This window comes from Scyliorhinus canicula, chromosome 12 (genome assembly GCF_902713615.1).
Source record: "Scyliorhinus canicula chromosome 12, sScyCan1.1, whole genome shotgun sequence".
Taxonomy (NCBI): Eukaryota; Metazoa; Chordata; class Chondrichthyes; order Carcharhiniformes; family Scyliorhinidae; genus Scyliorhinus; species Scyliorhinus canicula.
Genome location: NC_052157.1, coordinates 7,770,626 through 7,794,117, shown reverse-complemented (window position 1 = coordinate 7,794,117; position 23,492 = coordinate 7,770,626). Strand labels below are relative to the sequence as shown.

The 23,492-nt window shown below is 48.8% G+C and overlaps 1 protein-coding gene and 1 non-coding gene across 7 annotated transcripts in view; one reads left to right on the top strand and one right to left on the bottom strand.

Annotated features, from left to right (window-relative positions):
- Positions 1–920: 920 nt before the first annotated feature.
- On the bottom strand, positions 921–993 carry trnak-uuu. The gene has a single exon. It is a non-coding gene; the product is annotated as a tRNA-Lys (tRNA).
- A 10,436-nt stretch (positions 994–11,429) lies between these two features.
- The window catches only part of kif23 (kinesin family member 23), a 50,165-nt gene continuing 38,102 nt past the window's right edge, over positions 11,430–23,492 (top strand). For 5 of the 6 annotated variants that reach the window (XM_038813326.1, XM_038813322.1, XM_038813325.1 and 2 more), the window contains exon 1: positions 11,430–11,528. In XM_038813326.1, the coding sequence (XP_038669254.1) occupies positions 11,515–11,528 (14 nt within the window). In that variant the 5' untranslated portion in view covers positions 11,430–11,514. Of the gene's footprint in view, positions 11,533–23,492 lie in introns of all 6 variants that reach the window. The other variant, XM_038813323.1, reaches the window with a different exon arrangement.

Here is a 23,492-nt window from a genome sequence, read left to right as displayed (position 1 = left end):
AGTTTCCTGAGGAAGTATAGGCGCTGTTGTGCTTTCTCGGTGGTAGCGTCAACGTGAGTGGACCAGGACTGATTTTTGGTGATATGCACCCCTAGGAATTTAAAACTGCTAACTGAGGCACTCTCAATTACGACACGAAAGTTAGGTCAGTAATCAAAGGCTTTAATAAGCAGTGAACAATGGCAGCCTCCATGAGAAGTGTGCTCGCAAAATGGAGTCTCATCTTAAGTACTGTTTCCCAGGGGGCGTAGCCAGAGGCGGAGTCCCCCAGGGTTCCAAGCCTCTTAAAGGGGCAATGTATTCCGATCATCACAAGCCTCTTAAAGGGGCAAGGTATTCCGATCATCACAAGCCTCTTAAAGGGGCAAGGTATTCCGATCATCACACTAACCATCTCAACCTCGGCCCTGTTGATGCTGACAGGGGTGCGTACAGTACTTTTCTTCCTGAAGTCGATGACCAGCTCTTTAGTTTTGCTAGCATTGAGGGAGAGATTGTTGTCGTTACACCACTCCACCAGGTTCTCTATCTCCCTCCTGTATTCTGACTCGTCGTTATTCGAGATCCGGCCCACTATGGTCGTATCGTTAGCAAACTTGTAGATGGAGTTGGAACCAAGTTTTGCCACGCAGTCGTGTGTGTACAGGGAGTAGAGTAGGGGGCTAAGTACGCAGCCTTGCGGGGCATCGGTTTTGAGGACTATTGTGGAGGAGGTGTTGAAATGAAAAAAAATGAAAATCGCCTATTGTCACGAGTAGGCTTCAATGAAGTTACTGTGAAAAGCCCCTAGTCGCCACATTCCGGCGCCTGTCCGGGGAGGCTGATACGGGAATCGAACCGTGCTGCTGGCCTGCTTGGTCTGCTTTAAAAGCCAGCGATTTAGCCCAGTGAGCTAAATCAGCCCCTGCAAGAAAAATGATCGCCCGAACAGGGACTTGAACCCTGGACCCTCAGATTAAAAGTCTGATGCTCTACCGACTGAGCTATCCGGGCCCTTGGTGTTCATTCTTACTGATTGTGGTCTGTTGGTCAGAAAATCAAGGATCCAATTGCAGAGGGAGGAGCCAAGTCCTAGGTTTTGGAGCTTTGATATGAGCTTGGCTGGGATTATGGTGTTGAAGGCAGAGTTGTAGTCAATAAATAGGAGTCTGATGTAGGAGTCCTTGTTTTCGAGATGCTCTAGGGATGAGTGTAGGACCAGGGAAATGGCGTCTGATGTGGACCGGTTGCGACGGTATGCGAATTGAAGTGGGTCAAGGCGTTCCGGGAGTATGGAGGTGATGCGCTTCATGATCAGCCTCTCGAAGCACTTCATTACAACTGACGTCAGGGCCACCGGGCGATAGTCATTGAGGCACGTTGCCTGGTTCTTCTTTGGTACCGGTATGATGGTGGTCTTCTTGAAGCAGGTGGGGACCTCGGAGTGGAGTAGGGATAGGTTAAAGATGTCTGTGAATACCTCTGCCAGCTGGTCTGCATCATAATGGCATCATAATTGCCTTTCCCCCAGCTATAACTCTTGCCCTGCGGTATATACCTATCCCTTTCCATCGCTAAAGTAAACATAACTGAATTGTGGTCACTATCACCAAAGTGCTCACCTACCTCCAAATCCTGCACACATTGGACAAAAACTGACCCATCTAAAGTACTCGAACTATAGTGTCTCCAGTCAATATTTGGAAAGTTAAAGTCCCCCATAACAACTACCCTGTTACTTTCGCTCCTATCCAGAATAATCGTTGTAATCCTTTCCTCTACATCTCTGGAACTTTTCGGAGGCCTATGGAAAATTCCCAACAGGGTGACCTCTCCTTTCCTGTGTCTAACCTCAGCCCATACTACCTCAGTAAACGCGTCCTTATCAAACGCCCTTTCTGCCACCGTAATACTGGGCGAAATTCTCCGACCCCCACGACGGGTGGGAGAATAGCGGGAGGGCCTTCCCGACATTTTTGCCGCCCTCCGGCTATTCTCCCCCCCCCCCCCCCCCCGCCGAAGTCCCGACCCGAATCGCTGCTGCCGTTTTTTTACGGCCGGCAGCGATTCTCAGCTGTTAGATGGGCCGAAGTCCCAGCCCTTTACGCCGTTTTTACGAACGGCAAACACACCTGGTCTTGCCGTTCGTGAAAACGGCGTCACAAACTCGCTTTTCATAACCATGGCACCGATTGGCACGGCAGTACCACGGCCGTGCCAAGGGTGCCATGGGCCCGCGATCGGTGGGCACCGATCGCGGGCAGCGGGCCCGATGCCCGCGCACTACTTGTCCTTCCGCCGCCCCGCAGTATCCATTCGCGGGGCGGCTGAGGGGCAACCCGGCCCGCGCATGCGCGGGTTTCGCGCAAAAACGCGATGACGTCACCCGCGCATGCGCGGGTTGGAGTCTTCCAAACTGCGCATGCGCGGCTGACGTCATATGACGCGTCAGCCGGCGCTAACTCCGGCAAGCGGGCTTAACGATTTTCGTTAAGCCCGTCTTGCCGGAGCCTACGGTGTCGGGCTGCTAGCCCCGACCGGGGACCAGAATCGGTCCCCGGTCGGGAAGGGGCGCGCTGCCGTAAAACCCGCCCGGGTTTTACGCCAGCTTTACGATTTCTCCCGTTTTGGGAGAATCTCGCCCACTGTCCTTGACTAACAATGCCACACCTCCCCCTCTTTTACCACCTTCCCTGAGCTTACTGAAATATCTAAATCCTGGAACCTGCAACAACCATTCCTGTACCTGCTCTATCCATGTCTCCGAAATGGCCACAACATCAAAGTCCCAGGTACCAATCCATGCTGTAAGTTCACCCACCTTATTCTGGATGCTCCTGGTGTTGAAGTAGACACACTTCAAACCACCTTCCTGCCTACCGGTACACTCCTGTGACCTTGAATCCTACTCTCAATGGGATAGGGTATCGGGGGATAGGGCATCGGGGGGCTCATTGAGCTTCCCAGGTCGATACAAGATATCATAATTATAAGTAGAACCTTAGGCTCTTGTCATTCTTGATCTTGCCCCGCTGTGTATTATTGAACATGAAGGCAACTGACCATTGGTCAGTGAGGAGAGTGAATCGCCTGCCGGCCAGGTAATGCCTCCAATGTCGCACAGCTTCCACAATGGCTTGGGCCTCCTTTTCAACGGAAGAGTGTCGCATTTTGGAGTTCTGGAGGGTACGGGAGAAGAAAGCCACTGGCCTGCCCGCCTGGTTGAGGGTAGCGGCCAGGGCAAAGTCGGACGCATCGCTCTCCACCTGGAATGGGATGGACTCGTCTACTGCATGCATTGCGGCCTTGGCAATATCTGCTTTGATGCGGTTGAAAGCCAGGCGGGCCTCAGCCGTCAGGAGAAAAAGGGTGGATTTAATGAGTGGGCGGGCCTTGTCCGCATAATTGGGGACCCACTGGGCATAGTAGGAAAAGAACCCCAGGCATCTATTAAGGGCCTTGAGGCAGTGGGGAAGGGAAAGTTCCAGAAGGGGGCGCATGTGGTCGGGGTCGGGCCCTAGGACTCCGTTTTCCCCAACGTAACCAATGATGGCTGGGCGGGTTGTGCGGAAAACGCATTTCTCCTTATTGTGCGTGAGGTTAAGGAGCTTGGCGGTGTGGAGGAATTTTTGGAGGTTGGCGTCATGGTCCTTCTGGTCATGGCCGCAGATGGTGACATTATCCAAATACGGGAACGTGGCCCGCAGCTCGTACTGGTCAACCATTCAGTCCATCTCCCGTTGGAAGACCAAGACCCCATTGGTGACGCCGAAGGGGACCCTCAGGAAGTGATAGAGGTGACCATCTGCCTCGAAGGCAGTGTATTGGCGGTCCTCCGGGCGGATAGGGAGCTGGTGGTACGCGGACTTCAGATCAATGGTGGAGAAGACTCGGTACTGCGCAATCTGATTGACCATATCAGATATGTGGGGGAGGGGGTAAGCATCAAGCTGTGTGTACCGGTTGGATTGGATTGGATTGGATTTGTTTATTGTCACGTGTACCGAGGTACAGTGAAAAGTATTTTTCTGCGAGCAGCTCAACAGATCATTCAGTACATGGGAAGAAAAGGGAATTGAACAGAATTCAAGAAAATACATGAGAATACATAATAGGGCAACACAAGATATGCAATGTAACTACATAAGCATTGGCATCGGTTGAAGCATACAGGGTGTAGTGTTAATGAGGTCAGTCAATAAGAGGGTCATTTAGGAGTCTGGTGACAGTGGGGAAGAAGCTGTTTTTGAGTCTGTTCGTGCGTGTTCTCAGACTTCTGAATCTCCTGCCCGATGGAAGAAGTTGGAAAAGTGAGTAAGCCGGGTGGGAGGGATCCTTGATTATGCTGCCCGCTTTCCCCCGGCAGCGGGAGGTGTAGATGGAATCAATGGATGGGAGGCAGGTTCGTGTGATGGACTGGGCGGTATTCACGACTCTCTGAAGTCCTTGCGGTCCTGGGCCGAGCAGTTGCCATTCCAGGCTGTGATGCAGCCCGATAGGATGCTTTCTATAGTGCATCTGTAAAAGTTGGTAAGGGTTAATGTGGACATGCTGAATTTCCTTAGTTTCCTGAGGAAGTATAGGCGCTGTTGTGCTTTCTTGGTGATAGCGTTGACGTGAGTGGACCAGGATAGATTTTTGGTGATGTGCACCCCTAGGAATTTGAAATTGCTAACCATCTCCACCTCGGCTCCGTTGATGCTGACAGGGGGGTGTACAGTACTTTGCTTCCTGAGGTCAATGACCAGCTCTTTAGTTTTGCTGGCATTGAGGGAGAGATTGTTGTCGTTACACCACTCCACTAGGTTCTCTATCTCCCTCCTGTATTCGGACTCTTCGTTATTCGAGATCCGGCCCACTATGGTCGTATCGTCAGCAAACTTGTAGATGGAGTTGGAACCACGTTTTGCCACGCAGTCGTGTGTGTACAGGGAGTAGAGTAGGGGGCTAAGTACGCAGCCTTGCAGGGCACCGGTATTGAGGACTATTGTGGAGGAGGTGTGGCTGTTTCCTCGGACCAGCACTGCACAACCTTCTTAGCTGGATTCTCCCGCTTGAGTTTCTGCTTGTAAGTCGGGAGAAGGAGCACCGTCTTATGGTCTGATTTCCCAAAGTGCGGTCGGGGGATGGAATGGTAGGCGCCCTTGATTTTTGAGTAGCAGTGGTCAAGAGTGTTGTCGCCTCTGGTGGGACAGGAGATGTGATGGTGGAATTTTGGCGGTACACTCTTGAGGTTGGCCTTGTTGAAGTCTCCGGCCACAATGAACAAGGCCTCCGGGTGTTCTGTTTCATAGTTGTTTATAACTGTGTACAGTTCATCCAGCGCCTTCCTCACTTCTGCCTGGGGTGGGATGTAGACCACTGTGATAATGGCTGAAGTGAACTCACGTGGAAGATAATATGGGCGGCACTTTATGGTCAAGTATTCCAGGTCTGGGGAGCAGTAGGTCGCCAGGGTCACCACATCCAAGCACCAGGAAGAGTTGATGAGGAAGCAAACCCCTCCACCCTTCGCTTTGCCTGAAGATGGTAGTCTGACTGTAGTTGATGGCCAACCAGTGCTTCTCCCCAGTCTTGACGACCACCACTTGGGCTCTCCAGGGGCTAGAACTTGCCTCTATGATCCCTTCCCGCAGGAGTCGCTGGACCTCCAACCTGATAAAGGCCTTGTGCCGAGCACTGTATCGTCTGCTCCTAGTGGCGACGGGGGGCAGGGGTCCATTGAACTCCAAGGTAACACTTTTGAGGTGGCACTGGAAATCGAGCCCCAGTCGCACGGCAGCGCAGAGTTGTGGGAGGACGTAGAGTTTGACATTTTTGTACTCAACGCCCTGTACTGTAAGGGCTGCAACACAGTACCCACGGACTTCCACGGTATGCGATTCGGAAGCCGGGGAGATTTTCTGGGTCGCGAATCAGATGGGGAGAGAGCAGCGTACCGTATCTGGATGAACGAAACTCTTTGTGCTCCCGGAGTCAAAAAGGCAGGTCGACTCGTGGCCGTTGATCCGGACGGCCATCATGGAGTTGGCGATGTGATGCAGTCGAGACTCGTCGAGGGTGATGGAGGCGATCTTCGGAAGGTGGGCGGGCTGATCGAGGGTAGCGGAGGCCAAATGTACGATCGGATGAGCAGGGGTTCCGGGAGGCGGCGGGGTGATTCAAAGATGGCGGCCCCCAGGGGTCGCACGTGGGGAGTGGCGGTGAAGATGGCGGCCTCCACGCAGCGCTGCTGGGTTTAAAAACAGGACAGGCCTGGCAGACTTTAGCGAAATGGCCCTTCTTTCTGCACCTGTTGCAGGTCGCACTCCTCGCTGGGCAGCGTTGTCTGGGGTGTTTACCCTGGCCACAGAAGTAGCACTTTGGGGCTCCAGAATTGGCAGGCTGCTACACGGCACATGCTTGCGGAGCCCCCAGGTAGGATGATGGGGGCGCCCCGACGTCCATGAGGTTGCCGCGTGATCGGAGGTATAGTCATCCATGTTGTGGAAGGCTACTTCTAAAAAGTCTGAAAGCTGTACTGTCTCTTGGAGGTCGAGTGTACCCCTTTCTAGTAGGCGCTGGCGGGTGTAATTTCACTTTATGCCTGCGACATAGGCGTCCCGGATCAACAACTCTGTGTGCTCGACAACCGATACCGCCTTACAATTGCAGTTTAGGCCGAGTACCCGCAATGCGCGCAGAAACTCAACTTGCGATTCTCCGGGGCGCTGTCGCCTCATGGCAAGGCGATGCCTAGCGTACACCTCGTTGACTTTCCTGACATACTGTCCTTTCAACAACGTTTTCGCATCCACGTGCGAGGCAGCGTCCCTGATAATAAGATATACTTGCGGGCTCACCTGGGAGTTGAGAATTCGCAGCTTGTGGGGTCTCGGCAATGGCGGAGGATTCGATGTAGGATTCGAAGCAGCGTAGCCAGTGTTCGAACATGGTAGCGGCGTCGGCTGCTTGGGGGTCCAGCTCCAGCCGATCAGGTTTGAATGATTGGTCCATCTTAAAACTTTAAGCTAATTAAATTGATGTACCATCAATAACGACAGAAGATGAGTTGAGAGTGAAACTGTGGCTTTAATGAGCTTAAAGATACCTGCTGGCAGCCGGCCCCAGACTGAAGGCAGGGCCAGTGGTTGGCCACCTTTAGCCCGAGGGGAGGAGCCACAGGCGGAGCCGGCAGGGACAAGCCCAAGCATGTTACATACAGCAGGTATAATACAGTACAGTGGTTTACCACACCGAGGAGATACAGAAGTCCGAGAACACACACAAACAGACTCAAAAACAGCTTCTTCCCCGCTGTTACCAGACTCCTAAACAACCCTCTTATGGACTGACCTCATTAACACTACACCCCTGTATGCTTCACCTGATGCCGGTGTTTATGTAGTTACATTGTGTATTGTGTTGCCCTATTATGTATTTTCTTTTATTTCCTTTTCTTTTCATGTACTTAATGATCTGTTGAGCTGCTCGCAGAAAAATACTTTTCACAGTACCTCGGTACACGTGACAATAAACAAATCCAATCCAATCCAAGTATAGAAACAACGACAGATACATGTGGCTCAGCTCTTTAAGTTAGTAAGTAAGGACGATTAGGGGCATAAACCATTCCATGGAATCCCGAGAATCCCGACAGTGCAGAAGGAAAGCATTCAGTTCCTGGCCAATCCTGAGCCAAATCATTGCAGAACAGATTACCTGGTCAGCATTGCTGTTTGTCGTATCTTGCTGTGCACAAATCTGATGGTTTGTTTCATACCTTACAACAGCAACTTCACTTAAAAAGCACTTCATTCACTGTAACACACTTTGGGGCATGCCGGGGTCATGAAAGCCAATATGTAATGCAAGTCTGTCTTTCTGATCACAGAATTGTTTCAGCGTGGAAGGAGGCCATTCGTCCCATCATGTCCACACCAGCTCTCCAAACATGCCCATTGTTTCTATTCATATAATCATCTCCTTCTTCGGCGATCACTCGCTAACGAGTGTGATTGTCCACCTAAGAAACTTTGCGTGACTGGTCACGGGTTCTGTGGGTCCTTGCGTGGCTGATGAGCCCGATCCTCGAGCCCCATCTTCGCTCGTACACTTAGTCTGTTTTTCCTACCAAAACGGGTAACCTCACATTTGTCAACATTGCATTCCACCTGCCAGACCCTAGCCCACCTAACCTATCCAAATCCCTCTGCAGACCTCCAGTATCCTCTGCACTTTTTGCTTTACCACTCATCTTAGTGTCGTCGGCAATCTTGGACACATTGCACTTGGTCCCCAACTCCAAATCATCTATGTAAATTTAAGGTCTATCAACGACCTAGTCTCATGCATCAGCCAAAAAGGACAGAATCGGGAGTGTAACAGATGTTTTGTTTTTTTACTGCTGGAATCTGAAACAAAAACAGAAATTACTGGACAACCTCAGCAGGTCTGACAGCATCTGTGGAGAGAGAGAGAGCGGAGCTAATCTTTTAAGTCTGGATGACTGTTCATCAGAGCTAGAGACAACTGGAATGAGAGATTGTTGGGAGGTCGGGGCGGGTGTGTGGAGCAGTGGGGCTGGATAGAGGGCCAGTGAGGGTGGCATGGTGGTGCAGTGGTTAGCACTGCTGCCTCCCGCCGCTGAGGACCTGGGTTCAATCCCTGCATCGGGTTACTGTCCGTGTTGAATTTGCACATTCTCCCTGTGTCTCTGTGGAGAAACAAAACCAAAAAGGATGAGCAGGATTGGCCACGCTAAATTGCCCCTTAATTGGTAAAAAAGAATGGGGTACTCTAATTTTTTTTAAAAAATGGATAGAGGGCCAACGGTAGGTGGAGAAAGATGGTGTGAACAAAAAGGCATGGGGGGGATGTAAATGGTTGTGATCAAGGCGAAGGTGGTGGCAGATTAAGAGATCAGAATGTGTTAATGGCAGAACAAAGGTGAGCAGTGTGTCAAAGGACAATCTGGGATAGGGAACAGATGACACAAGTGGGGTGGGGAGTGGGAGGAACAATGGTGAGGGAAAACCGGATCGATGGAAGAAATGAAAGTAAATTGATGGAAATAAAAATGGGGTGAAGGTGGAGTTGAGAGTTCACAGTCTGAAGTTGTTGAACTCAATGTTAAGTCCGGAAGGTTGTAATGTGCCTAATTGGAAGACGAGGTGCTGTTCCTCCAGTTTGCGCTGGGCTTCACTGGAACATTGCAGCAGGCCGAGGACGGACATGAGGACGTGAGAGCAGGATGGTGAGTTGAAACGGCAGCCACAGGGTCCTGCTTGCGGATGGATCGGAGATTTCTGCAAAGCGGTCACCCAGTCTGCGTTTAGTCTCTCCAAGGTAGATTAGACCGCATTGGGAGCAGGAAATGCAATAGACCAGATTGAAGGAAGTGCATGTGAGCAGGGAGAAGATAACGTGGAGGGTTGTAGGTAAATACAGATGGTAGCCATGATGGGGCGATGCCGGCGTTGGACTGGGGTGAGCAACGTAAAAAGTCTTACAACACCAGGTTAAACACCAGTGGGCTGTTTAGCACACTGGGCTAAATTACTGGCTTTGATAGCAAACCAAGCAGGCCAGCAGCACGGTTCGATTCCCGTAACAGCCTCCCCTAACAGGTGCCGGAATGTGGCGACTAGGGGCTTTTCACAGTAACTTCATTGAAGTCTACTTGTGACAATAAGCGATTTTCATTTTATAAAGTCCAACAGGTTTGTTTCAAACACTAGCTTTTGGAGCACTGCTCCTTCCTCAGGTGAATGAAGAGGTATGTTCCAGAAACATATATATAGACAAAGTCCAGGATGCCAGACAATGCTTTGAATGCGAGCATTTGCAGGTAATTAAGTCTTTCCAGATCCAGAGATCGGGGTAACCCCAAGTTAAAGAGGTGTGAACTGCCTCAAGCCAGGACAGTTGGTCGGATTTCGCAAGCCCAGGCCAGATGGTGGGGGGTGAATGTAATGCGACATGAATCCAAGGTCCCAGTTGAGGCCGTACTCATTGAAACCGCTCCGGTTTCCTCCTACAAGTCCCGAAAGATATGCTGTTAGGTGAATTGGACGTTTTGAATTCTCTCTCTGTGTACCCGAACAGGCGCTGGAGTGTGGCGACTAGGGGCTTTTCATAGTAACATCATTACAGTGTTAAACATAGAACATAGAAACATAGGGGCAGCAGGGTAGCATGGTGGTTAGCATAAATGCTTCACAGCTCCAGGGTCCCAGGTTCGATTCCCGGCTGGGTCACTGTCTGTGTGGAGTCTGCACGTCCTCCCCCTGTGTGCGTGGGTTTCCTCCGGGTGCTCCGGTTTCCTCCCACAGTCCAAAGATGTGCGGGTTAGGTGGATTGGCCATGCTAAATTGCCTGCAGTGTCCTACAAAAAGTAAGGTTAAGGGGGGGTTGTTGGGTTACGGGTATAGGGTGGATACGTGGGTTTGAGTAGGGTGATCATGGCTCGGCACAACATTGAGGGCCGAAGGGCCTGTTCTGTGCTGTACTGTTCTATGTTCTATACAGTGCAGAAGGAGGCCATTCAGCCCATCGATTCTGCACCGACCCACTTAAGCCCTCACTTCCAACCTAGCCCTGTAATCCAATAACCCCTCCTAACCTTTTTTGGTCACTAAGGGCAATTTATCATGGCCAATCCATCTAACCTGCACATCTTTGGACTGTGGGAGGAAACCGGAGCACCCGGAGGAAACCTACGCACACACGGGGAGGATGTGCAGACTCCGAACAGACAGTGACCCAAGCCGGGAATCGAACCTGGGACCCTGGCGCTGTGACTGACTTTGTCAGCGCCTACGTTATCAGATCTTCAAATGGCTCAGTTTTTGTGAGAGAAACTCCTGCGACTGCGGCTCAGCAGACTGACCAATCAGAGTGCGACTGCTTTAATTGACAGTACATCGCCCAATCACACGCAAGTGGGGGCGGGGGCGACCTGCTCCCTCTTGTTGATTGGTAAAAAATGATCCAATCATACGGTGAGAAAGGACAGCTATCCAATGAAGTGAAAAAGGGGCGTTCCGTTCGGAGCCTACCCCGGTTCTGATTGAAGGAGCTAATCGTCCAATCAGCGACGGGAATAACCGAGCGCTGTTTCGATTGGTCGGAGGCGCTCCAATCCCGCGAGGGGGCGTGAAGATGGCGACGCTGTCATCCAATCAGCCGGTACTGTGGAGAAGGGGGGCAAAGGTTATGATTGACGTAGAAGATCAACCAATCGAAGGATAGGTTGGCGTGATGGACACCGAGTGGACCCAATCAGGCGAATGAGCCGGACAGGTGCGGGGGCGGAAAGTGCTGATTGACGGAAGCGGTTGCCCAATCAGACGACAGGGGGCGGCTCCGATCGCTGTTTGGGTAGGAGGGCGGGGCCAGTCGTGGCCAATGGGGAGGCGGCGCCGCGTGGCGCGGGATTTGAACGGGCGGGCGGTTGGTAAGAGGGGGCGGGGCGCGGGTGTGCGGGCCGAGCGGCCGGCAGTCGGGCAGCAGGAGCGTCGGGAGCAGCATTGAGCTGTCCCTGTGTCATTAACCATGATGAAAGGAGCGTGAGTACGGCCAGCCGCCTCGCTTATTGATGCGCTGTTACCCCCCCCCCCCCACTCCGCGGGGCAAGTCATTGTCTCTGCAAAAACTTAATTTTATTTTCTCTAAAATCCAAACTTTCCGAAAGAAAACATTCGGAGGTTGGAGCCCAAACCTCCCCCAACACACAAAGAAAGTTAAACTTTGGCCAAGCAGCTTCTATTGTCCCCGGCGGCGGGGGGGGGGTTGTTTGTTTTGTGTATTGGTCTTTATTTTAAATGTTTTATTTTGCCCAGGACGGCCTATCTTGTTTTAAACCACTCTTTCCCCACCCCCAATATCTGTGTCAGGGTTTGTTCTCTCTCCCCCCCCCCCCCCCCAAATATCTGTGTCAGGGTTTGTTGCCTCCCCCACCCCCAATATCTGTGTCAGGGTTTGTTCTCTCTCCCCCCCCCCCCCCCAAATATCTGTGTCAGGGTTTGTTGCCTCCCCCACCCCCAATATCTGTGTCAGGGTTTGTTCTCTCTCCCCCCCCCCCCCCCCCCAAATATCTGTGTCAGGGTTTGTTGCCTCCCCCCCCCCCATATCTCTGTCAGGGTTTGTTCTCCCTCCCCCCCCCCCCCAATATCTCTGTCAGGGTTTGTTCTCTCCCCCCCCCCCCCCCCCCCCAAATATCTGTGTCAGGGTTTGTTCCCTCCCCCTCAATTTGTGTGTCAGGGTTTGTTGCCCCCCCCAATATCTGTGTCAGGGTTTGTTGCCTCCCCCACCCCCAATATCTGTGTCAGGGTTTGTTCCCTCCCCCCCCCCCCCCAATATCTGTGTCAGGGTTTGTTGCCTCCACCCCGCCCCCCAAAAGTGTCAGGGTTTGTTCTCTCTCTTCTCCCCCCCCCCAATATCTGTCAAGGTTTGTTGCCTTCCTCCCCCCCCCCCCCCCCCCCCCTCAGTATCTGTCAGGGTTTGTTGCCTCTCCTCACTGGCTTGTTTTGTGCCCCCCCCCCCCCCCCCCCCGATCGCCAACTTGGGAAGTGACCACTCCAACAACAATTGACACCTGTTGGCAGTAGGAGCCGGAGTGGGCCATTCGGGCACTCGAGCCCGTTCTTGTCCACTGCCTGATTTCCCCCACCCCTGGTGTCGTTTTGTTCCCCCTATCCCTTCCCTCACCTTTGCTACCTGGCACTCTGCCTGCCCCCCGCCCGATGATTGAGTCGCCGCCGCCCTGATTCTAAGGAAGGATGTGCTGGCCTTGGAAAGGGTCTGGAGGAGGGTCACGAGAATGATCCCTGCAATGAGGAACGGTTGAGGACTGGAGGATCCCTGCAATGAGGAACGGTTGAGGTTGGAGTTTAGAAGGATGAGGGGGGGAATCTTATTGAAACTTCCAGGATACGGCTTGGCCTGGATAGAGTGGACGTGGAGAGGATGTTTCCACGAGTATGAAAAACTAGAACCAGAGGACAAAATCTCCGACTAAAGGGACGATCCTTTAAAAAAGAGATAAGGTGAAATTTCTTCAGCCAGAGGGTGGTGAATCTGTGGAACTCTTTGCCGCAGAACGTTGTGGGGACCAATTCACTGAGTGTTTTTAAGACCGAGATAGATAGATTCCTGATTAATAAGGGGATCAGGGGTTTTGGGGAGAAGGCAGGAGAATAGGGATGAGAAAAATGTCAGCCATGATTGAATGGCGGAGCAGACCCGATGGGCTGAGTGGCTTAATTTTGCTCCAATTTCTTATGGTATTGGTGAAGAAGGAGCCGTGCTCCGAAAGCTCGTGTTTGAAACAAACCTGTTGGACTTTAACCTGGTGTTGTAAGACTTCTTATTATGGTATTGGGTAAGGGGTCCTAAACTATGCGCAATACTCCAGGTACAGTTTCGCCAATGCTCTATGCAATTGAATCAAGGCACCGTTACTGCTGTACTCTAATCCTCTTGCAATCAAACCCAACATAGCATTTGCATTCCGGATTGCTTACTGCACCTGCATGTTAGCTTTCGGTGGCTTGTGAACAAGACCACCCGGGTCCCTTTGGACATCATGTCTCCATCTTGATTCAAGAAATATTCTGCATTTCTATTTTTCCTGCTACTCTGTGGATAACTTCACATTTTTCGACATTATATTCCATCTGTCTGGTTCTTGCTCACTTGTTTAGCCTGTCTAAATCTCCATGAAACCTCTTTGTATCTTTAGCAGCTTTTAATGCACTGAAATGTCCTGCAGTACTTTGGGGGACTGTGTCATTACTGTCTGTCGCGGTTTGAATTATGCTGAGTATTGGGCTGCTCCCTATTGAAAACCTTCTTGCAAGTTCCCTTTTTAAAATCTGCAAATACAGAGCAGTTTCTAATTTAACAACATTCATTTATATAGCGCTTTTCATGCAGCTGCATCTCAAAGTGCTGCACAGGGGCGTTACCAAACAAAATCTGACACCAAGGGACTGAGACAAGTGACAGGAGCGGTGGGGAGGCTTAGGGAGGGAATTCATGGGATCATAACAATAATAATCTTTTTATTGTCACAAGTAGACTTACATTAACACTGCAATGAAGTTACTGTGAAAAGCCCCCAATCGTCACAGTCCGGTGCCAGTTCTGGTAAACCGAGGGTGAATTCAGAATTCTCAGCTGGTAGGTGAATTGAATCCGCGCTGCTGGCCTTGGTCTGTATCACAAACCAGTTGTCTAGCCCACTGAGCTAAACCAGCCCCTGAAAAGAGTGAATTCATTGAATGGTATAAAAAAGGCTGGTGTATTGTTGAATTCTGGGCACCATGCTTCAGGGAAGATGACAAGGCCTCTGGAGACCATGCAAAGGAGATTTTTGAATGACACCAATTATGTGGAACACAGAGAAGGTTGAGAGGTGATTTGATTTGAGTTTAGAGTCTTTGTGGAGCTTGCATGTTCTCCCTGAGTTTGCGTGGGCCGAGGTAGGATGCTCTTTTAGAGGGACACTGCAGACTCGATAGGCCAAATGACCTGCAATGTTCTACGAGGTCCAGTCATGATTGTCTTGAGTCTGCGGGAATTATGAAATTTTAAACAAGGGTGACACAATGGCACTGCTGCCTCACAGCGCCAGGGACCCGGGTTCAATACCAGCTTCGTGTGACTATGGAGTTTGTACATTCTACCGTGTCTGCGTGGGTTTCCTCCGGGCGCTCCAAATTCCTCCCACAATCCAAAGATGTGCAGGTTAGGTGAATTGGCCATTCTCAAATTGCTCCTTGGTGTCCAAAAGTTGGGTGGGGTCCTGGGGATGGTGGTGGGGGGGGGGGAGGAGTGACCCAGTAGGGTAGGGTGCTCTTTTGGAGGGTTGCTGCAGACTTGATGGGCCGAATGGCACTAGATATTCTATGGATCTATGGACATGGACACTGAGATCTCTCTGCTCGTCCACACTACCAAGAATCTTACCATTAGCCCAGTACTCTGCCTTTCTGTTATTCCTTCCAAAATGAATCACCTCACACTTTTCTGCATTAAACTCCATTTGCCACCTGTCAGCCCAGCTCTGCAGCTTATCTATGTCCCTCTGTAACTTGTAACATCCTTCTGCACTGTCCACAACTCCACCGACTTTAGTGTCATCTGCAAATTTACTCAACCATCCTTCTACACCCTCCTCCAGGTCATTTATAAAAATGACAAACAGCAACGGCCCCAAAACAGATCCTTGTGGCACACCACTAGTAACTGGACACCAGTCAGAGCATTTCCCATCAACCACCATCCTCTGTCTTCTTTCAGCTAGCCAATTTCTGATCCAAACTGCTAAATCACCCTGAATCCCATGCCTCTGTATTTTCTGCAATAGCCTACTGTGGGGAACTTTATCAAACGCTTTACTGAAATCCATATACACCACATCAACTGCTTTACGCTCATCCACCTGTTTGGTCACCTTCCCAAAGAACTCAATGAGGTTTGTGAGGCACGACCTACCCTTCACAAAACCATGTTGACTATCTCTAATCAAATTATTCCTTTCCAGATGATTATACATCCTATCTCTTGTAAACCTTTCCAAGACTTTTCCCACAACAGAAGTAAGGCTCACTGGCCTATAGTTACCGGGGTTATCTCTACTCTCCTTCTTGTACAAGGGGAACAGTGAGGTGGATTTGAGACCATGAAGAGATCAGGGGCAGCACGGTAGCATAGTGGTTAGCACAAAGGTTCGATTCCCAGCTTGAGTCACTGTCTGTGCGGAGTCTGCACGTTCTCCCCATGTCTGCGTGGCTTTCCTCTGGGTGCTCCAGTTTCCTCCCACAGTCCAAAGATGTGCCGGTTATGGATTGGCCGCGGTAAATTGCCCCTGGTGTCCAAAATTGCTCTTAATGTTGGGTGGGGCTGCTGGGTTATGGGGATGGGTGGAGGTGTGGACTTGGGTAGGGTGCTCTTTCCATTTTGGGCACTGTAAATTCTATGATCAGCTTTGATCTGATTGATCAAAGGCTCAAACGGCTGAATTGCCTACTTCTGCTCCTCATTCATATGTTCCTATGATAGATATGTCCAAAACTGTAGGAGGCTGCAAAGAGGTATCAGCTGGTTAAGTTGGTGGGCAACAAGATGGCAGGTGGAGCATAATATAGGAAAGTGCAAGGTTATTCACTTGTAAGAATAGAAAAGGAGAATATTTTGTAAGTATTGAGTTGAAAGAGACGGGTGTGCTTGTACGTGGAATGCAGAAAATTAGTATGCAGGTGCTGTAGGTAATTAGGAAGGCAAATGACATGCTGGCGTTTTTCGCAAGGGGATTGGAGTACACGAAAAAAGAAATCCTACTGCAATTGTACGGGGTTTCCATATCTGGAAAATTATGTGCAGTTTTCAAGAAGCGATACAGTGAATGGTTCACTGGATTGGTCCCTGGGAGGAAGAGGTTGTCCTATGATGAGGGGTTGAGTAAACTGGGATTGTATTCTGAGTTTGGAGGAGTCAGGCAATCTCACTTCAGCCACTTGCCAATTTTGTAGGTTTCAAAGATAGTTTCTGCCAGTCAGGGAATTTAAAACATGGGGCTCGGGTAAGGGGTTGATCATTTTAGGGCTGAGATGAGGAAAGATAACTTCAGTTGAGAAAGGCATACCTGTGATCTTGAGTCCAAGGACCAATCCCATCTCCTGGAAACACCTGCCAAGTATACAGTTGGGGATGCGGCCCTAGGATCGGGCTCATTGGCTATGCGAGGACCCACAAAACACATGTCCAGTGACAGTTTCTTAGGTGGACAATCATACTCGTTAGCGAATGATCTTCGAAGAAGGCAGCATTTGGAATTCTGTATCCCAGAGGGTTGTGGATGCTGTTTCATTGAATAGTTTTGTTCTCTTGTGGAATTGAGGGATATGGGGTGCAGGCGGGAAAATGGAGTTGAACCCAAGATCAACCATGATCGTGCTGAATGGTGAAAAAGGCTCAATGGGGTGTATGCTCTATTCCTATTTGTGTGATTTTTGAGTGGGGAAAGGAACCTGGAACCGTTTGACTGAATGGGGCATGCTTCCAGCTGAGCCACAGCAGTATATTACTGGTAGTTTTATGCTGTATTCTATATGCCCTCTGTACTCTGCAATGCAACAGAAACTGGTACTAAATGGATTCTTGCCACTAAATGCAGGACCCGATGTAACTAAATGGGAATGAAGTCCCATGGCGAGCAAATTCAGCCGTGTTCCCGGCTCTCATAGCACCGGGAAACACAAAGCTATTGAATGGCACTAGGGTTAGAGTAGGGGCCTCGAGGCAGCACGGTGGCGCAGTGGTCAGCACTGCTGCCTCACGCGCCCAAGTCCCAGGTTCGATCCCGGCTCTGGGTCATTGTCCGTGTGGCGTTTGCGCATTCTCACCATGTCTGCGTGGATCTCACCCCCACAACCCAAAGATGTGCAGGCTAGGTGGATTGGCCACGCTAAATTGCCCCTTCATTGGAAAAAATGGAGAAAAAGATTAGGGGCCTCAGCGGGGAATGCAAGGCCGAGGATGCACATATCCCCAGTTTCTGCACTGAGGGGCTCTGTTCCTCAGGAAACTGCATATTAAGTTAAGACTAGCTTCCTTGCCCTAATATGCAGATTTCCCAAAAATGTGATCCTGTCGACAACGGGTGGGATTTACATCGCGACATCTCACGAGATTGCGTTAGATCTTGCAAGGCGTTGCGTGCCGGGTAGATCCCGGAGCGAGGTCTCCCGGCTTCTATCGGGTGCAGTGTGGCCGTTCGATCATGACTGAATGGAGAAGTAGCCACTGGGGTACTGAGATGATTCCCATGCCTTCACATAGGCTTGGAGTGATGTTTCTGGATTGCTGGGACCCCAGGCAGAGCCAGAAGTTAAGATGTGAATGTGCCTTGTGAACAGTTGCATATGAATATGGTTTTTTGCTCTCCCTGATGAAAATGGTCTATTTAGCAGTAGCCTTTATTGTTGTCTCAAGTAGGCTTACATCAACACTGCAATGAAGTCACTGTGAAAATCTCCCAGTCGCCATACCCTGGCGCCTTTTTTGTACACAGGGAGCGTTCAGAATGTCCAATTCACCTAACAGCATGTCTTTTGGGATTGTGAGAGGAAATCCGAGCACCTGGCAGAATCCCTGCTGAAATAGGGAGAACGTGCAGACTCTGCACAGTGACCCAAGCCAGGAACCAAATCTGGGACAATGCTAACCACTGTGCTACCGTGCCGCCCCAGTACCAACAACCTTGGGTGTTGCTATTCTATAACATAAATGACCATTGCTCAAGATCGGGAGGCGTGTCTTTCCCAGGGTTTGATCTCTGTTAGGATATTTCCTTTTGTGTCACAACAGGGTTGTGTTACCCATTCTGTCCCCCTCCCCTTAATGTATTTAGTTTCATTAGATAAATTATGAATGTACAGAAGGATATTTTTAGTTTTTTAAAAGCATACTCAACACTGATGAAAATTACTCTATCCTTATGGAATTGTCAGAGTTAATGCTTTGACACCTCTCCACTACCACCCGCCCTCAAATATTTTCTACATGACAAAGGTGAGTGCTGAGGCACTGCCACTGGTAGAATATAGAGTAGATGTGATAATGCTTTATTAACAGTCTGGTAATGGAGGCGCAATACACAAATATTTGTCTGAAATGGAGTAGACGAGCATGGATTTGTTGTCAAATTCAGTTGCAGACTTTTAATGGTATCCTAGGGCAGCACGGTAGCCTTGTGGATAGCACAATTGCTTCACAGCTCCAGGGTCCCAGGTTCGATTCCAGCTTGGGTCACTGTCTGTGTGGAGTCTCCCCGTGTGTGCGTGGGTTTCCTCCGGGTGCTCCGGTTTCCTCCCACAGTCCAAAGATGTGCAGGTTAGGTGGATTGGCCATGATAAATTGTCCATAGTGTCCAAAATAGCCCTTAGTGTTGGGTGGGGTTACTGGATTATGGTAACAAGGTGGAGGTGTTGACCTTGGGTAGGGTGCTCTTTCCAAGAGCCGGTGCAGACTCGATGGGCCGAATGACCTCCTTCTGCACTGCAAATTCTATGATATCTATGATGATGAGGGACATGAAAGTTAATACTATAACTATATGACAAACAAACAGCATGCCATTACCTCCATAAAATGGGTTGTATTTTAGCATGTAATATGTTGTGGGATTTTCAATGATTGTGGAGCCAAAGTCCGGACAGGTAATTCAATAATCTGAATCTATGATACTGCCTTGCAACAGTCTCCAGCTTTTAGAAATCTGTAAACCGTTTGATTATGGTCAAATAATTGAAACTCCCTATTCCTTTGGGTGGCTGAGATTTTTGTTTGTCTTCAAGCTAAATAAATATTTAACTTGGGTAGCTTCCTGTCACAATGGAATCTTTGTTTCAGATCAGCTGAAACATTTGATGTGATTTAGAACACAGTAAAATATGAGGGATGTCAATTTACTCATTGAGGTTAAACTGTTCACAACTTTCTCATTTTAGTATGTGATTAATGTAGGTAGTGTATTACATGTATCTGGTGTAGTAGTGGGCGACAAGTTAGCACAGTGGTTAGCACTGTTGCTTCACCGTGCCAGGGTCCCAGGTTTGATTCCCGGCTTGGGCCATTGTCTGAGAAGTCTGCACGTTCTCTCTATGTCTGGGTTTACTCCAGGTGCTCCAATGTCCTCTCGTAAGTCCCGAAAGACGTGTTGTTATGGACATTCTGAATTCTCCCTCTGTGTACCCGAATGTGGCGACTAGGGGCTTTTTGCATTAACTTCATTGCAGTGTTAATGTAAGCCTACTTGTGACAATAAAGATTATTATTATTTAACAGCCTGAGTTAGGGTGTGTATATATCTGCTGCTGTGGTATTTTTTACAATCCTGGTTTAAAAGACAGGCAGACACAATGGCTCCAGAATGTGCAATTAAGATGTCGTAAAAGTGAAATCATCCTCTTACCAACCTGTATGTGTTTACAAGGAGAAGCCGAATGGGTTTTTGTTATGATTTCTGGGGAGTAGATAATTTGAGACGTTGGGGTGGATTCTCTGTTTGGGAGACTATGTTCTCCCACCAACGAGAATTGCACCCTGGGAGCACAAATCGCGATGCAATTCCGTATCCATTGCCATGCAAATTTATGCAAGGCCAGGATTAGGAGGGATTCCCGAGGGAATAGAAACATAGAAGCAGGAGTAGGCCATTTAGCCCTTTTGAGCTTGCTCCGTCATTCATTGTGATCGTGGTTGATCATCAAGTTCAATACCCTGATCCCCCCACCACTCCATATCCCTTGATCCCTTAAACCCGAAGAATTATATCTAATTCCTTCTTTAAATCACACAATGTTTTCACCTCAATTAATTTCTGTGTAGTGAATTACACAAATTCACCAGTCTATGGTGTAGAAATTTCTCCTCACCTCAGTCCTGAAAGGATTAACCCTTATTCTCAAACTATGACCCCTAGCTCTGGACTCCCCCACCATTGGGAACATTCTTTCTGAATCTACCCTGTCTAATCCTGTTAGAATTTTCTATGAGGTCCCCTCTCACTCTTCTAAAAACCAATGAATATAATCCTAACCGATTTTAATCTCCTCATATGACAGTCCTGCCATCCCAGGAATCAACCTGGTAAATCTTCGCTGCACTCCATAACAAGAACATACTTTCTCAGATAAAGACACTAAAACTGTACACAATATTCCAGGTGTGGCCTCACTAATTCCCTATACAATTGCAGTAAACATCTCCATTTCTGTACTCAAATCCTCTCGCTATGAAGGCCAACATACATTTGCCTTCTTTGCTGCCTGCTGTATCTGCATGTTTACTTTCAGCAACTGATGCACGAGGCCAAGATCTCGCTGAGTATCCACCTCCGTCAATTTACACCCATTGAAATAATCTGCCTTCCTATTTTTGCTACAGAAGCCGAGATAACCTCACATTTATCCACATTATACTGCATCTGCCATGCATGTGTCACTCAGCCTGCCCAAATCTCACTGAAGCATCTCTGCATCGTCCTCACAGCTCGCCCTCCCAGCCAACATTGTATCATCTACAAATTTGGAAATAATACATTTAGTTCCCTCGCCCATATCATTAATATATAATGTGAACAGTTGGGGTCCTAGCCCAGATCCCTGTGGTACCCCACTAGTCACTGCCTGCCAATCAGAAATAGACCCACGTATTCCAACTTTTTACTTCCTGCTAACCAGCTTTTTATTCATTTCCAGACACTACCCGTAATCCCATGTGCTTGAACTTTACATATTAATCTGCTTTGTGAGGTGGTGTCGAAAACCTTTTGAAAGTCTTAATAAACCACATCCACTGGTTCTCCCTGGTCAACTCTACTAGTTACATCTTCAAACAATTCTAGTAGATTTGTCAAGCATGATTTTCCTTTTGTAAGTCCATGCTGACTTTGATTACACCACTTCTTTCCAAATTCTGTGCTATGAAATCCTTAATACTGGACTCCAACAACTTCCCTACTACAAACGTTAGGCTCACTGGTCTACCTGTTTTCTCTCTACCTCCCTTTTTGAATAGCGGGGTTACATTCACTACCCTCCAATCTGTAGGAACCATTCCAGAGTCCAAAGAATTTTGGAAAATGACCACCAATGGATCTACTATTTCTTGGGCCTCTTCCTTAAGTACTCTTGGATGAAGATTATCAGGCTCTGGAGCAATCTCTGCCTTAAATCTCATTTATTTCCCCAATACCATTTCTTTACTAATACTAATTTCCTTCAGCTCCTCACTAAAACTTGTGCTTTTCGGAACTTCTGATACATTATTCATGTTTTCCTTTGTGAAGACGGAAGCAAAGTACGAATTTAGTTCCTCAACCATTTCTTTGTTCCTTGTTATGAATTCCCCCATTTCTACTTTAAAGGGCCCACATTAGTTTTTATTAATCTTTTTCTCTTTACATATCTGTAGAAACTTTTACGGCCAGTTTTAATGTTCCCTGCTAGTTTACTTTCAAATTCTATTTTCTCCATAAGCAATCCCTTGGTCTGCCTTTGCTGAATTGAAACTGTTCCGAATCCTCAGGTCTGTTGCTTTTTCTTGCTAAATTGTATGCCTCTTCTTTGAATCTAATACTATCTCTAATTTCCCTTGTACAAAGAAGAACAAAGAAAAGTACAGCACAGGAACAGGCCTATCGACCCTCCAAGCCTGCGCAGACCATGCTGCCCATCTAAACTAAAATCTTCTACACTTCTGGGGCCTGTATCTCTCTGTTCCCATCCTATTCATGTATTTGTCAAGATGCCCCTTAAACGTCGCTATCGTCCCTGCTTCCACCACCACCTCCTCCGGGCTCTGTGTAAAAAAAAAAAAACTTGTTTCGTAGATCTCCTCTAAACCTTGCCCCTCGCACCTTAAACCTATGCCCCCTAGTATTTGACCCCTCTACCCTGGGAAAAAGTCTCTGACTATCCACCCTGTCTATGCCCCTCATAATTTTGTAGACCTCTTATCAGGTCACCCCTCAACCTCCGTCGTTCCAGTGAGAACAAATATCATTTATTCAACCTGTTTTTTTTGCTAAGGCTAGTTCTTTTAACGTTCCTTGTCCCAGCCCTACTATTTTTTACAATGTCATTATCTAATACAGGCCTTTGATTTCTCTGCCTATCACTTTTCTTATTCTTCTTCCTATCTTTTTCTCTTGTTCTTAATTCCCCATGCTCTGAATCCTTACATAGGTACCCATTCCCCTGTCATATTAGTTTAAACCCTCCCCAACTGCTCTAGCAAACAACCCCCCCCCCCCCCCTCCCCCAGGACATTAGTCCTGGTCCTGCCCACGTGTAACCCGTCCAGTTTGTACAGGTCCCACCTCCCCCAGAACCGGTCCCAATGCCCCAGGAATCTGAAACCCTCCCTCTCTCACCATCTCTTCAGGCACGCATTCATCCGATATGTCCTACTATTTCTACTCTTACTAGCAGGTGGCACTGGTAGTAATCCTGAGATCGCTACCTTTGCTGTCTGACTTCGCAACTTTCTTCCTAACTCCCTATATTCTGCTTTCAGGACCTTATCCCTTTTGTTAAACCTATGTCGTTGGTGCCAGTGTACACTATGACCACTGGCTATTTCCACCCCCCCCATAATGTCCTGTAACCGCTCCGAGACGTTCTTGTCCCTTGCATCAGCGAGACAACATACCATCCTGGAGTCTCGTTTGTTGGGTTACGGGTATGGGGTGGATGTGTGGGTTTGAGTAGGGTGATCATTGCTCGGCACAACATCGAGGGCCGAAGGGCCTGTTCTGTGCTGTACTGTTCTATGTTCTAATGGGAGGAGCCAGTGTTGTTGTGAGTTAATTAAGTTTTGACTGTGATCTGAACGGTAACGTCTGCAAAAGGCTGCCAGGTTAAGCAGTAGTCTGACACAGACCAGATTCTGCATGCTGTTTCCTGGCAGGATCTCTCTATCTCTTTCCAAGCAGTCTTTTAAAATAACTCTTTTTATCCCGA